The sequence below is a fragment of the Formica exsecta genome, unplaced genomic scaffold (assembly GCF_003651465.1).
Source record: "Formica exsecta isolate Colony F162 unplaced genomic scaffold, ASM365146v1 scaffold211, whole genome shotgun sequence".
Classification (NCBI taxonomy): Eukaryota; Metazoa; Arthropoda; class Insecta; order Hymenoptera; family Formicidae; genus Formica; species Formica exsecta.
Window position 1 is genome coordinate 1436276 of NW_021849408.1, and position 15574 is coordinate 1451849.

A 15574-nucleotide genomic window follows, 5' to 3' on the forward strand; every position below is an offset into this window, starting at 1 on the left:
ATATATTATATATGTTTATATGCTACACATACTATATATATATATATACATACATTCTTTTCGCATTATGTTATTATTGTTAGATTAAAATAAAGGTACATTTATTGTAAGAAACATAATGCAACTTTTATTTAGTTGTGTCGTGTGTCAAATTTATATTTGGTAATATGGCAAATCGCAATATATATTAGCTCGCGTGAAATTACAGTTCAAAAAAACTCTTTGCAATTGTTTAAAAGAAAGTTTGAAAAGAGTGCATGTCAGAGCAAACTTCATACAGACGAAACGTCAAATAAATCTATTTTCCTCCGTGTCGGCAGTGTTTGATATTTTTATAAAATTAACAAGTACTTATACAGCAAGAATGGCAATGTCGACGATACATACGCCGTGTACGTACGAGTTTTCCAGAGGCAATGGCACCGGTGTGGCAGAAGCGCTTGGAAATTGGGGTTTCTCTAACAGAGTGTGCAGCGCCGGCCAGGAGCTGCGACGTTTAAAATGTCTCTTTGCGGAAATGGATTCTTTGTGAGAACACGAGCACACGCGTTTCATTGAACCAAATCAAGAAAAAATTCATCGCGACTATTGTTAGGATTGAGAAAAGAAATAAAGAAACGCACAAACATTAATTATAATTTCAGACGCAGACCAACAAAATCAGCATTGTGCGTTAAATATAATCCCAGATATGATCCTGATGCGTGGTACATTAAGCCTAGTCCCGATGAATGTAAACCCGCCTGGACATTTCCCGCAAACAGGCCTCTGATTACTCATTCTTCGACTGTCACGGTTTTGAAGGTCTCTAATTTACAAGAACTCGGATCGGATTTAAAATACATTATACCTGGTCACAGCTACATGCAACAAGGCGTACGTGTACATATATTTCTGAATGAATTAAATTGTTTCGTTAAAGCGAGCTAGTAAGATTTTTATCACGGCTTTAAGATATAACAACAAAAATATAATATACATAATTATATCCATCTAAGTTTTTCATTATATTCTAAAATATTATACGTGCCATATAATTGTATCGTACTTTCAGACGGACAAATGGTATCGTCGAGGTTCAAACTGTTGCTATCAACCAAGCTGTTTAGCTCCGCAATGTCCTATGTGATATTGTCATAGACTGACTTGTTTATTTTTAAATTCATAAGATAACCGTTTTTAATTGTATTTGATGATAATACCAAATGTTCGTGATTTTTTTCTAATATTAAAGTATAATATTCTACAATATATATACGTATATGTATGTATGTGTATACATATATATATATGTATATGTATATATATGTTAAGTATAAAGCAGAGTATAAAGTATATCTTTGTATCATGTATAAAAAGGAGATCGGTAATGAGAGGATCAAGATATAGGGATATGGATAAGTAATGGAGCAATTATAATAAATCATCGGATGATGACATTCAAGAGCAGTGAAGTCGTTGAATTTATTTTTTGTTTTAACGAACACAAATGTCTCGAGCTTTTGCGCGTTGCGTGAGAACAATTACATTATCGTATGGTGGGGGCAAGTAATTTGACTGACTGTAAGATTTTTTAACACCTTTTTTGCGCGTGACATCAGTGAATGAAGAGTATTTCATTCTCTCTCTCTCTATATATATATATAAGCTATACTAGAGCTAGCATTACAACAATATACACATTTGAATTCCTTAAGTAGAAACTGATCTACACAAATAGCAATTCGTAAAATCCTAGATAAGGAGCTCTGTGCTGCCTTTGCGATGGCTCTGCATATAAGAAAGCCTCTTCTCGAGATTCTTATGTACAAAAGAAAAATACAAAACTGAATTGATATGAGGCATAGTACAATATAAATATGAAAACTGTAAGAATAACGTACGATTTACGCGAGTCAGTAACATATGTGTGTTACGCGAGTTATTAAAAATATTATTACGATACCTTAAGCAAGTAATGTACATATCGTAATGTATAAATTAAGACTAGATAGAATATCGGAGATTTTACTTCTACAGCCAATACAGTAATCGAGTGTGACCGAGATACAACTTATAAGCTAATTATGCAATGCGGCACGATGACGGCTGAAAGCGTACTGGCAAGAAGAGAGCACGTGGTATTTTGCTGACGCTCCTTTCGCACTTTTTTTCGGTATATCCTTTCTTAAGTCGGACATAACACTATAATTGAGAAAATCTTGTATATAAATGTTTCTTAAAAATATCTAAATATTATAAATTGACAAGGTGCGTTAGTAGATTATTTCTGAATGGAAAAATAAGATTCACATGAATAGCATTCAATAAAAATAAATTAAATTTAGTTATACCTTTGAGTATATAATCTGTTAGCAAGGTGGGTACTGTTGGACTATCCTCACTAATGGCCTTTAGTACTACACAAATAAATATATTATTGATATATTTAATTACACATACATACATGATGGTCAAGAATTGATGACTACTTACTTTTAATGAGTACTTGCAAGGCTTGATTGTCTGGTGGACCACTGTCTGTATGATATGGAATAACAGTTGTCAAGTACTAGAATAAAAATAGAATTAATTAAGAATTATATTACCTTATCGTTTTTTTAAATTAGAATTACAAATTATATTAAAGATAATCTTTTATTAAAAATAAATTTTTTTTGAGAGTATATATAAACACATATACACACATAAAATTCAATGGCCAATACTATGTAAAATGTACTACGTAAATGCGCAACTCGATACGGCAGTATAAGTTACCTTTGGCTCTTGCAAAGACCTATGTTGTGGCAACGGACTAGTACCATTCTGCATTTGATTTCGTTTCTTCGTAACATGATGCTGCCTACGTCGATTTTGCACAGCCAACAGTAAAGAGATGAACTGGTTCTTAAGTTCCTTCTCATATTCTAATTCATCCCTAAGTGCGAGCTCAGCGATCAGTGTTTCGCTCAAGGCCGCAACCAAGGATTCCATCTCCCCGAAAAGTTCAGTCAGTTGGCTGGAGGAAAGTTGTTTTAATTCTAAAAACACATTTGACGCTTTATAACGCGGATTTTTATTTTAGGGAAAAAATTAAATTTGTATTTATTATTGATATTTTTCTTTTAAATATAAGAAATTAAAAAAAGGGCTTTGCAACACATACTCTTCTCGTGAAGCGGTGATCCAAGTACTTCTCTACTTCTTTCCAAAGCCTCATCGCTATCTAATAGGGAACCCTCAGAATCCGGCGATCTTTCCATTGACGGACTTTCCTACAATGACAAGATGCAAAATCATTGGCTACTACTACACCGACACAAGGATACTTCAGTATGCACCGAGAGAGATTACCTGCATTATGTCATCTATCTCGCGAAGAACCTCCTCGGCGGTCTTAAGCGGCTCCTCCGGACTATGAGTATCAGTACTGCTGGATAAGATTAAAGCATGCATGTCCAAATCTGTCGCAACCGCCTCGTCTTCGCTACTTAAATCCTCTAGTTCCGGTCTACAGCGAACAAAAAAACGAAAGCATTGAATTTACGAGCGCTAACGTTGATCTAGATAAAGAAACAAAGTCAATTCACTGAACACGTGATTTTGACAAAAATTTAGTGCGTGAAAAGATGCATAGTCGCTGCAAAGTAAAAAAAAAAGTCTTTGATGAAAATAATTAAATCGCGTGTGTAAAGCCGAAATGTATCTACCTCTCCGTCGAAGCGGGTGCTTCGTTCAGATTTAACGCGGGCATATGCATTTTCCTCGCGTAGGATTTGCTCCAGTCGATCGGTAATATATTTCCAAAAGTTCCCGTGATCGTCCACCACATCCTGCGAGAAAAATCAAATATGTACATTAATGTTTAAAAGACTTTGCAGTGCCTGCTGAAGACTTATTCGATCTTAACACAGTCGCTCATCTTTCTTACATCACTCAGATATGTATTAATGTAAACAGATGCGAAATCTTCGCATGATTCATATCCTCTGATCTATACTATCCTCAAAGAATGCGTCTTAAACTTATGTGTCATCAGATTTTTCTCGCTCGAATGATTCAATAATCGTGTTAGACTCATTGTATCTTTCTATCTCTAGTAAAAAAAAAAAAAAAAATCTTTGAAATATTTTTTTTCTTGCAACGAAAGCAAGTGAATGCATGCAAGAGAATTGTCCTATGCTCTGTAAAACTTTAATTGATTTGCAGGATATCGCATAATGCTGTTTCATTACTAATATTATCTTATTAGAACAGCTTATTCACCGTATTTTAATCTTCATATTTTACTTTGATCTTTCTTCCATAATGTAAATCTCTTTACCATAATCCCTAAATATCTATGTACAATGGCGACTGATAAAAACACTTGTTTATAGAGATGTCACAACAACTTCCAGCCATCTAAAGGTTAATGAGAAAATGTATCTCCATCATAATTTTAGCACCAAGGACACGTGATTTACAAACGCGTTTGCTGCAAGAGCGTGACGCCTGATGCACGATCAATAAACGCGGATGCTCCCACGAGAATGATATAATACAGTAATATTATTAAGTCGCTTCATATAATATGTTCCATCATTTAGAAATATATACTGAAACATTTGTTGTATATAACTCTATGTATAACTCTTGAGAAAGACAAACTCTCTCTCTCTCTTTCTCCTTTTTTTTCTTCCCACGGAGTCTTCGTCTTTTAATATACCGCGTGTTTTTATAATTAACTTAATTTTAATATTCACATAATTTTCGTGGGAATATCTCCATGTAAGATATACCTAAGACACTTTTTCTACACAGCTGTCGTGAGAGCAACAGACTGTCCGCAAACTCCCCCGTTTTCTAGGATGTCAAATCATGAATCATGAGAGGAGACTGTAGGTGTTTCCTGCGTTACGTATACGCTGAATAGATAAGACGTTTAATCACGTGCTAACATAACGTAAGTCAACGACGCTACGGCAGCAACATGCCGTTTACTGAAGGGAAGCGATTCTTCACGCGGGGAACAAACGCGCCGGAACGAAGTGGCTTTTCGCGGTGCGAATTTGCGTATAATGTAATCGTGGGAGTCGACACAAAACGGCATCCAAATCTGCATGGTATAATGTTCTTACGAACCGAAATGTTTCTCTCTCTCTCTCTCTCTCTCTCTCTCTCTTAACTCTTTCTCTCCCTCATAAATGTCCTTCCCTTCCGCGGGTGATGGGTAATATGAGCTATGTTTCGAAAGTGATAAAGCTATGCCTTAAAAAAATAGTACAACTTCACTAATTTCGAATATTCGAATTTCACAAATCTTTTTTAATTAAACATTAAATAAATGTTTGCTAAAAGAAACGCATCTTTTTTTTTTTTATGTGTATTATTCAATATTATTGTAAAAGGCTAAATCAGATCGTTTTAATCTCTCGAATCCAAAATATATGAAAATATATGAATTGAAAACTTTCAATTTTTCTTCTTTGAAAAGATATGATATATTTTAAATAGATAATATGACTAAAAATTTATATCGTGTATTGAAGGGATTAGATATCTTGATCTTTAAATATCTATTCTGTTTAAAATTGTGCATGTGTTTATGCCTGCCAAAATAAACAGAAATAGAAGAAAAAAATGATTACAATGGATATCGTAGTGAAAGCCAACGCACATTGATCGGCCATTCGATGTCGTGGGTTAATAAATTGAGGTCAACTCAGTCCACTTGAGTTTCCGATTAAAATGTAAAGTGGCCTCATCTCCAACGCACACATTGTTCACATCAAACCGTCAAGCGTGTTTCATGACACACAGCATATATGAAGGTTTATATGACACTGAGCCAATTCAATTTTTAATTTCCGCACGCTCGTAAAAATCGCAACAAGTAGATATAGGAGTCGTGGAAAAGATAAGAAGAAATTCAATCATCATAAAGCTTAATCATTAAATAAAGAGAATTACTTTAGAAAAGAATTAAAACTAAAAAAAGAGAATTCCATATTTTTACACGGTAATTCTTAATAAATTCTTGTGAATCCGCTTGCTTTCTACAAAATTCGTGAAGAGAGAGAGAGAGAGAGAGAGAGAGAGAGAGAGAGAGAGAGAGAGAGAAATTTAAAGTAATATAAATTCCTCTTTAATTATATAAAATAAGACGATTTCTTCCACCTCTCTAGCGCTTTCATATCAATTCAACCCTGCAGAGCACCCCTAGATAGTTGGCGCTATCCGAGGCGCGTGCGCGCCGATATTGACGTTCGCCCTCTGTTCGGAGGGTGGTGTATAGCTCGATATAGAGAGAGAGAGAGAGAGAGAGAGAAAAAGAGAGAAATTTAAAGTAATATAAATTCCTCTTAATTATATAAAAAAGACGATTTCTTTCACCTCTCTAGCGCTTTCATATCAATTCAACCCTGCAGAGCACCCCTAGATAGTTGGCGCTATCCGAGGCGCGTGCGCGCCGATATTGACGTTCGCCCTCTGTTCGGAGGGTGGTGTATAGCTCGATATACGAACGAAGGAGCAAAACAGAGATTAAATTTTCATGCCACGCGTTTCGTCAGTATCAAAACATCGAAAAGAAATTATTTATTTCCACGTGTATCATATGTGAAAATCGCCTAGCAAGCATCGTTTCACACAGAAAATGGAAAGTTTGGCGAGTAATTCAATTCCGGGAAAAAGAGTATATATTAGTCTCTCTCTCTATATATACTAGTTACGTAACAATAATTTGTGTTATGTTATTTATAACAAACATAACATTATATAACTACACATTAACACTTCCCCGTCTGATTATTATACTTTTTGAGAAAATTCTCGAATATAATTCAAACTAAAAAACTCGAATCGTATTATTAAATGCCTCTACTTCTGACATATAAATATATCCATGCAATTTCTGAAGAATGTAAGAGGCAAATCGCGCGATAAAAAGTGTCACGCGCAGATCGAGGGAAAGGAATCGTATCAATCAGCATTCGATATCCGTTTCCGGTGCGACCTGAGTATATCTGGGTGTATATCATGCTCGGCCTCGCGCTAGAAAGCGCGAATGTGGAATCACGTGAATGAATGTAGAATTGCGTTTCAAACGCGTTGGGTCGCGACGACGGACGAGAGCGATACGCTAACGTATCGCTGCGGAAATGCAGAAGCGCTTCGTGAACGCGTGGACTCGCATTGGCTACCACGGCTTTGTCGCGCGATCGGAGGGTCGATGGCCTTATTAGTCACCGGGATAGAGAGAACGTGCCATTTGGATTGCCACCCCCCTGTCACCTCACTTGAGTGCCCTTTAATAATGCCACAAATCGGTATCGGTCGATGGCACCGATTTAAATTGGTCGTTTCAAGGAACGACATGAATCATAGAAAGCAGACTTCTTGAGGGAGAAAAAAACTTGGCAGTTGTTTGTTATATAGTATAGCTGCGGTTTATTTGAAATGTATGTTCTTTTTTCATTTATATCGCAATCTCCTTAAAACATTTTTTTATTTGTAGGATTTCTCTTTTCTAGGCATACTCATTCTGTGTATATTTCGATACGCGTTTGAATCTGGAAACTGTAAATTTCTTGAGTATAACTCTGACGTGCTTTTAATTCTCAAAATATCTTTTCGAAAAACAGGAAAATATATGCAGTATTTTGTTTCATCGATAAAAATTCAAATTCGATAAAAATTGCATAAAGAGACTGAGATTCGCGTTCTGCCAAAGGATGCGAAAAAAATTAATGAACAAAAATCGCATTTGCAAAGAGATGATGAAGCGAATGATCTAATGTATAATAAATTTAACGGCTTTGCTTGGTTGCGCACAGACGAAGGGACAATTTTGCGCTTCGTTAAATTTCACCTGCTGCTACTCGGTTATGCTCGTTAGGATGTGCAGCCATGTACTGCCGGTGAACGCATCGCGACTGTAATTTACACCCTATGGACGAAAATATTTGCCCGGATCGTCTGCCGAATAGCGTGAATCTTGGACCACCCTCTGATAATCAACAATCCGTAAAATTGCCTACAAGCTTGGAAGCAATGTATGCCAAAATAGTCAAAATTTTTTGATTTCTCGATTTATTCGCGGAGCTTTGTGTGTGCCAATATGATTCAAAATTTAATTTTGAAAAATTTAATTTTAGTAAATAAAATAACCACTCTTTTCTTTTTAGCATGCCACGAATTACGCCACATCTTAAGAAGATCTCTAGACTCTAGACTAGGGTCTAGTTTAACACAATTCGAGTCATGCTTACGTCAGCACGTTTGCGAGAGAGATATCCGGCAAGGTCGCCATGAAAGATCTCGTCGTACCTTGTTAGGAGAGATGTACAGATTTATTACATATACGTAACCGATAGATTAGTCGGAAATTAAGAAGATCAATGCGTTTAGAAAAGTAAATATTTCTACGAAGATACTTTTAATTAAATATATCTAATCATCTTTAAATTTTGCAATATTACCAAAGATTGTAATGCTTTGATTTATAAGCAATCAATTAACTTTTTCTGCTTTTCTCAATATAATTCGTAACATTCGATTTATTTCTCTTTTCGAAATTATATCAAAAAAGACATAGTTGTCACCAATCAAACTCGATAATAAATTAATTAGAAAGGAAATGTTAATACACGAATCCATTTAATTAAAATGCATTTAGTTGTTCTCTCTCTCTCTCTCTCTTTTTCTCGTGATATGGAACGACGACGCTGCAGCTACTTCGGAGAGAAAGCTGCAAAACGTACCGTAAACATCGCGTAGAGAGTATTAATGGTGTCGACACACTTCTTCCACTGGAAAATCAATGACTGCCATCAGACAGATTCGCGAATAAAAGAAAAAACTTTGATTTTTTTTCTCGTTATTTTTCTTTCTTTTCTTCGATACGACACCAGGGACAAGGTCGAAACATTTTCTATCAGTCTACTTGCAAACTAATTAATAAGAGATTTTTAAGCTATTCGATAAATAATTAAAGATTGGCAAAAAAAAAAAACGACGTATATATACATCATCGATTTTAAAGCTGTACCTAATTATTCAAATATTGCCTTTGATTTTTCTGAACGACTCAATGTCTCGATGCTATAATTATGCGATAATTCATTTTTGAGCCTCTAATTCAATTTTAATTCAATTATCACAAAGACAATTTAAAAGATTTTTTGATTTAACGAATAATATCACATTTTGTTCGTTCTATACTACAATCAAATTACACCGTATTACATTCGCTGCGTTAAATGCAGCAGTATGTGAAACTGCTGACGCGTTTTTACAGAGAGAAAGAGCGAGCGAGCGAGCAAGAGAGAGAGAGAGAGAGAGAGAGAGAGAGAGAGAAGAGCGAGAGATGTCGCGTTTCTAGAATAATCGAGATGCAAGATGTATTGTAGGCCACGCTACAGATGTGAGAATACTCGCTCCCCGTTATTGCGCGTTACGTGTTACGCGTATTACGACGAACGCAATGATAAAACGGTAATGCGATAAGTGATTATTTCCGCGATGGTGAAATCACCACTTTCGGACGAGCTGGTGGACGAGCGAGAGAGTCTCGAGCGCGCAAAACGTAAACGTCAATGTTAATATATACACGCGTATACATTACATTACAGACAATTTTCAGACGAGCGTGCTCTCGCCGTCGATACGTTGTGATTTATCTTTCGCTGATTCGCAGGAAAACCGGTTACCGCAATATAACTCGGGTTCTCTCTAGTTACGTGAACCGAAAACCGACTCGCAACTTCACGACCACTTATGAGTAGGATTAATTAGGGTTAATTAGAGGTAATTGCGACAATGGGGATAAGCATGTGACACTAGAGTAATTTTTAGCGATACAAAGAAAAGTTCTAACAGTCGCTGCTGTGAATCCTTACATAATTTACACATAACAATAATTTATTTTATCTTAAAAAGATATCTTTCAGATATGATATCTTTTGAAATCTTATATTAGGACACTTACTGGCACTCGTTCATGATCTCCTCCTGCGTTCGCACTTGCACCGGCGCCAGCGATTCCACGTCGGTGCCATAATCGCGGAAGCAAGACGTGATCTTCTCATCGAAGGTGTTGACGAGATCCTCGAGACTACCGCTGAAAGGGCTGAATGTTCCTTCCTGGAGAATGTCGGTGCCATTTTCGTGTGTCGTCGGTGGTTCATTCGCATTGCAATTCTCGCCGAAACTCGTATCCAGGCTGGCGTCCAACAATTGTTCTACAGAATTAAAAACAATCAAGAGAAATGTATAGATAATTATGTCGATGCAATTATTTATTATACAACACGAAAAAAAAAATACAAAATGTTTAATCTCAAAGATTTGATACACATTATTATAACATCGTGAGTAAATTTGCGTCAATTTATTTATTTATAAATAAAGCTCTAAATTAGTCTATAATACTCAGATCATTAAGAAAAATACGCTTTAATTAACCTTATTGTTCTTATTAATAAACATTAACGTAAACATTTAATTAAGGGAAAGATACGAAAAATATTGTGACGTAACTTTATTTAAGAGGAAGGGAAGAGGAACAATTTCTTTTAAAATATATTTCATGATTTTTAAAGTTAACTTTATTATATTATATATCGTAATTTACCCGATCATCGCGCTTTATTTATTATAAGTGACATCAACACATCTTTCGATTTTGTTTTCATCGAAGTAAACGATCTAAATTTAGCATTGGCGCGTGCTATAGCAATATTGACGAAACACAAAGATGAGCCCGAGATCGCGACGACTGGCGTCGCGATATCGAGCGTTATCAGACCTGACACCGCTTGTCGCTGCTGATAAAAGTATCGCTCAACCCTCGACCCCACATACATCCCTCTTCCTGCGTATTCCGATTCTACGACGCATATGACAGAATAAAGATTCAGGAAAAGTCCGCGATCATTATTTTACATATACAGATCGCAGGAATATTTTATCTTGATTAAAATAAATAAAATTGAATAGATTTAGCTTATTAGATTTAATTCTTGTTTTTTTCGAGGCAGCAACTAAGAGAAAAGTAATTTTATTATTATTATCTAGAAAGAAGCACAGAAAATCAATTGCATCGCGATGAAAATTAATGAGGTCCAGTATTGGTACAATGACAGATGTTAACGTGAAAATTCAAGGGAAAGCTGTACTCGCGAATAAACATAACAATTCGGATGGACTCGAAGGAATCCTTTCGCGAAGTTAACCGACGACGATTTCTCGTCCGCGCCAATGCGACCGAACGACGAAAATAAATTCGAACAAGTAAGGGTCTCCGGCCGGTCTAACTTAAGTAAATCTGGCTTTTTCATTTTCTTCACCGTTTGTCCTGGCTTCTCTACGCAGGTAGAAAATTTCGAACCCAGTTGCAACCAATTCCAACATTCTTCCGATTCGATTTCGTAAAACTGCGAGATTCGTAACATCTAACGTAACGAATGAGTACTTTGAACGTTAACTAGAGAATCTGTCATAAAATTAAAATCGCAAATAAAATTATATTACTGTCTTGACAATAATATTTCGAATCGATATTGGTCAAAATAAAAAAAAAAAAATTATTATTGATCTTTTTTTTTTATCTTTTGTTAATTTTTAAAAACATTTAATAATTAAAATTCATGTGTAGAAAACTTTAAAACTTTTCAAGGAAAAAAACTCAACATTTTATCGATTATATAATAATTCTGAAAGTACGTAACGTGCTAATTTCGTAGACATTTAAAGTATGACGTCGTTATTTTGCATCGATTTTAATATGGATATAATAAATTGGAGCAACGCGTCATGACCGCGGCGCATCTCTATTTTGGTTGTCGCTAAATTCGAGAAAATTATGTCGCATAAACGACGAATTTAACAAAGATTTGACACACAGCCGACAAACATCGCTGTGCGGAATACAGCTCCCAGCCCCGCGTTAGACAACATATGTAAGAAGAAGGGGTGGGAGGGGGAGGGAGAAAGAATAACAAGGCGATTGTTTCGCACCTGTCAGAAGGTTCATGTTCTTCAGACTGGCGGTGTCCTCCTCCTCGAAACGCGCGAGGGGTGCCTCGAACTTCAACTCGGCGATCTTACCTGCCATGTCCCTCATTATTGAACGTGAGGGAGTATACCGGGGCGCGACCGGAGAATTCGGCGTCACGGCCGAATGCGTGTCGTCTGGCGATTCTTTCCTTTTTCTCTGTCTTTTTTTTTTTTTTTTACGCGGCCGCTTGCCTTATTTGACGAGATCTCGCGAGTCGAGATGACAACGGTGACGATAACGCGGCCGAGACATGAAGGCGACGCGACGCACAAACACACCGACCGTAACGCGCGCGCGATAACCTTCCTTCGTCGGTCCGGGATCAACTGAAATCGACTAACGTGGTGGGGGAGTCTCTTCGCTACGCTCGCTCACTACGGTGGTGGTCGCAGTGGTGGGGGATGATGGTGGTGCTGGTGCTGGTGGAAGATGATCGCTGGTCGTCATGGCGACGCTGGTGAGCGCGCTAATGTCACGAATCATCTCTCTCAGCCAGGGCCGTATCCATCCTCGGGCCCGGTTCTACCAGACATCTCTCGTATCTGTTCACCGGGTCTAATCCCAATGCTAATTAGATGCTTACTCTTTACCATAGCTCGGCAAAGACCCCAGTTGAACTCTCTTCAGTGCCGTGACATATTCGGCAAAATTTTGCCCGCTTAGCGAAAAATAAAGAGCGGATTGATTTGCGGCTGCAGATTTATATAAAATTATCTACCTGGATCTCTTGCGCGGTCGATCTTATCTAAGAAGATTTAAATAAACTATCTATTATGCGCTTATCCTGAAAAGCGCGACATAATTTGTTTTCTTAATTAAATTCAGTTTCACCGATTAAGATGAACTTTGAGATGTAACTTGGCTTAGATTTTGTCCTAAGAGTAGGACAAGAGAGATTTAAATAATCCATACAGCTTTTCGATAAGAAGCTCAATTTGTAATAAAAAGTTTGTTTTACGAATGGATCTCTCTTAAAATTGCATCACTGATATATTGATGCAACCGCATTTTAATTGTATGTACATACGGCGTTGCGACATACTTCGTCATTTGTGCTGGATAAAATATATACAATCTCGCGAAGAGAGCGGCAAGAGAGAGGCTGCGAGATGTCGCCGTTGAACGTTAAAAGTTGTCTATATCGATGCTGCAAAAAAAATCGCAAATGTCGGAGATATCGTTATAAAATCAATTTTTGGGAGAAATTAAAACTACAATCGATTTATTATCTTTTGCTTTCCTGTACTTTGCCTATCTCTTGCCTACGTCACTCTAACGGGATTTGCTCAGTGGATAACAATCCGATCGTACAGATGAGAGCCCCTGTTGATAACCTCAGCAATTATAATCAACAATCGGTATTTGTCGAAAACAAATTTCACATATTATCATATATCGATATACGTGTTGCTCTGTAAAATATGCATACCTGACGTTTCTTGTTTGAAATGTGAAGAAATAATCATTTGGTTTAATATATATATAATAACAATGTATATGAAGATAAACTTTATTTATGCTTTATTTAGTCCTCTTCAATTCGAATGAATTTAATATCATAATTATTGAAAAACCAGAAATAATTTTTTTAAAACAAGGATAATGATGAGATACGTAATTTTTGACGATCGATTGGAAGAACGAAAAAGTGATACAAATAAATAATTTTTGAGAAAATGTGATCTCTCAAAAAATCTAACAAGTTTCAATCGTCAATCATGCTGATAAATACTATTCAATCTTAGTCGAAATGTATATCTCGATTTGCAGCGTAAAAAAGGATATTCCAATGAGTACTACTAGTAAATTCCCACTTATCAAGCTAATAAATATTAATGCCAACATTAATCTTACATCGTAAAAAAGCACCCTGTTATAAATTGCGTAAGGAAACAACATATAATCTGATTTTTATCCTTGGCAAAGCAATATCCATATATAGATATAATTATATGTTGCACGAGAAAGAAAAGAAAAAAACGTTATTTACCAGGAATTTACAGAATTAACGATTTTATCGCACCTCTGGTGTAGCGTATGCTGTTATAGTTTACTGCGTTAAAGTTTCGGACACAATAATATTATGTATATTTGTATTATATAACTTATTTATTAAATTATTTATCTAGCTATATTTTGTGTTAATCTTTTTATTAATTTTAATTAATTAATTAATTTTATTTATTAAAAATTATTTATTTTCTATAATTATTTGTAATTATTTATTCAAATAATGCCCGATATTGGCTTCTACAGATCTCTTCATGCTACAAATGTTTCTAATCGCACGTCACAGATCTCTCGACAATCGTCACAATCTATTATTCACTATCTTTTCTACCATTAGTATTGAAAAACAATCTCGATATCACACACGTGAAATACCATTACAAAACGAGCATGTGTGTGTCTATTGTGGGCAGACTATATTTGTAGCTCGCAGAAAGAAAGACTACGATAGACAGGGGATTGTAGTCAACCTTGGCATCGCATCTCTCGTAACATAAATCGCTTTGTCAACACCGGACGTTTTAATAAAAATGATGTACGAAATACATTGTATAGAAAATACCTAACATTGTCGAGTACGGCAATCAATGCCGTAATGTGATCTTTCCTTCTTGCATAATATTAGTAATATTAATCAAGATATAATAGTAATCAGATATTTGTGCGAAAATGTTATGTATCGAGCATTGTGAGCGCGACACGCTATATTCCCGTTCATTTACATTTTGACTTAAGGTGATGCCGGAGTCCTGTTTTACCGGCCATAATAATTACACTTTGCAGACCGAAATTTTTTCTTCGACTGACTATGTCCGTTTTACGGATAATTGTAGAATCTTTATAAAAGATAAAAGATATACCCGCGATTATTCTCATTATTTTTCTGATAAGTCGCTAACCGTGCAACTTCTATAATCTCGGATCGGAGATAAAATTTATAACAGTTTGATGTGTTTAAAAAAGATCTGTAATTCATAAGAGTTGCTTTAAATATACTACCTCAATTTAAAACAATCTTATCAGAATTATAGATTTGATCCACTACAATATGTGTGCATCGAGAAGCAAATTAGAGTACTTGAACAAAAAATAGAATAAATAAAAGTGAAGAAGAGGAACATATAAATATATAATTTACATCACGCGTTAAATTTTAAAATCATTATGTTCATATATACATATAGTACATTGTAATATTTTCGAATCAATTTTCAAATGTTTTTCAGATTCCTTTCTTTCTCTCTCTAGTCTCAGGCTGCGTTCGGGAACAGCGTCGTTCTATCTTGGTTATTTACTGAAGATTGAACAAGGACCGAGCACGCTTATAGTGCTAAAAACATGCTCTCCGAACGTATCCTCAATATCCTATATAAACAAGATCTTTATACACACATGTAGATAAGATAATAATTTATTTTTATTATTTATAGAAGCAATAAATAAGATCAACTTTATTTATAAACGTTTTCTTTTATATTTGTAGTCTGCATCAAATAATAATATATAATTAATTCTAATTAATCATAAGTAATTAAATGATAA

The 15574-nt window shown here is 35.6% G+C and overlaps 2 protein-coding genes across 3 annotated transcripts; one reads left to right on the forward strand and one right to left on the reverse strand.

Annotated features, from left to right (window-relative positions):
• The first annotated feature begins 10 nt into the window (after window positions 1-10).
• On the forward strand, window positions 11-1663 carry LOC115235167. The gene is made up of 3 exons (XM_029806772.1): window positions 11-528; window positions 645-876; window positions 1055-1663. Exons 1-3 carry the CDS (start codon window positions 365-367, stop codon window positions 1127-1129), a joined length of 471 nt encoding a protein of 156 aa, XP_029662632.1. The 5' UTR covers window positions 11-364; the 3' UTR covers window positions 1130-1663.
• On the reverse strand, window positions 1446-12370 carry LOC115235166 (fasciculation and elongation protein zeta-2). Of its 2 annotated transcripts, XM_029806770.1 has the most exons (9): window positions 11983-12369; window positions 9953-10205; window positions 3693-3815; window positions 3337-3493; window positions 3149-3257; window positions 2761-3023; window positions 2476-2551; window positions 2334-2399; window positions 1446-2184 (listed from the first exon to the last, which is right to left on the reverse strand). In XM_029806770.1, exons 1-9 carry the CDS (start codon window positions 12086-12088, stop codon window positions 2168-2170), a joined length of 1170 nt encoding a protein of 389 aa, XP_029662630.1. In that variant the 5' UTR covers window positions 12089-12369; the 3' UTR covers window positions 1446-2167. The 2 variants fall into 2 exon arrangements, with proteins under 2 accessions (XP_029662630.1, XP_029662631.1); XM_029806771.1 differs by lacking the exon at window positions 3693-3815 and having other exon boundaries at window positions 11983-12370.
• Between the last annotated feature and the right edge of the window lie 3204 nt (window positions 12371-15574).

Bases quoted from the DNA above. Each gene is read 5' to 3' on its own strand.
- LOC115235166 (XM_029806770.1), bottom strand. From the start codon at position 12,088: ATGAGGGACATGGCAGGTAAGATCGCCGAGTTGAAGTTCGAGGCACCC. The intron at 3,816-9,952 runs GTAAGTGTCCTA...TTTTTCTCGCAG, and splicing joins GAGATCATGAACGAGTGCCA to GATGTGGTGGACGATCACGG. The intron at 3,024-3,148 runs GTATGTGTTGCA...ATGTGTTTTTAG, and splicing joins ATCACCGCTTCACGAGAAGA to AATTAAAACAACTTTCCTCC.
- LOC115235167 (XM_029806772.1), top strand. From the start codon at position 365: ATGGCAATGTCGACGATACATACGCCGTGTACGTACGAGTTTTCCAGA. The intron at 529-644 runs GTGAGAACACGA...TTATAATTTCAG, and splicing joins TTTGCGGAAATGGATTCTTT to ACGCAGACCAACAAAATCAG. The intron at 877-1,054 runs GTACGTGTACAT...TCGTACTTTCAG, and splicing joins ACAGCTACATGCAACAAGGC to ACGGACAAATGGTATCGTCG.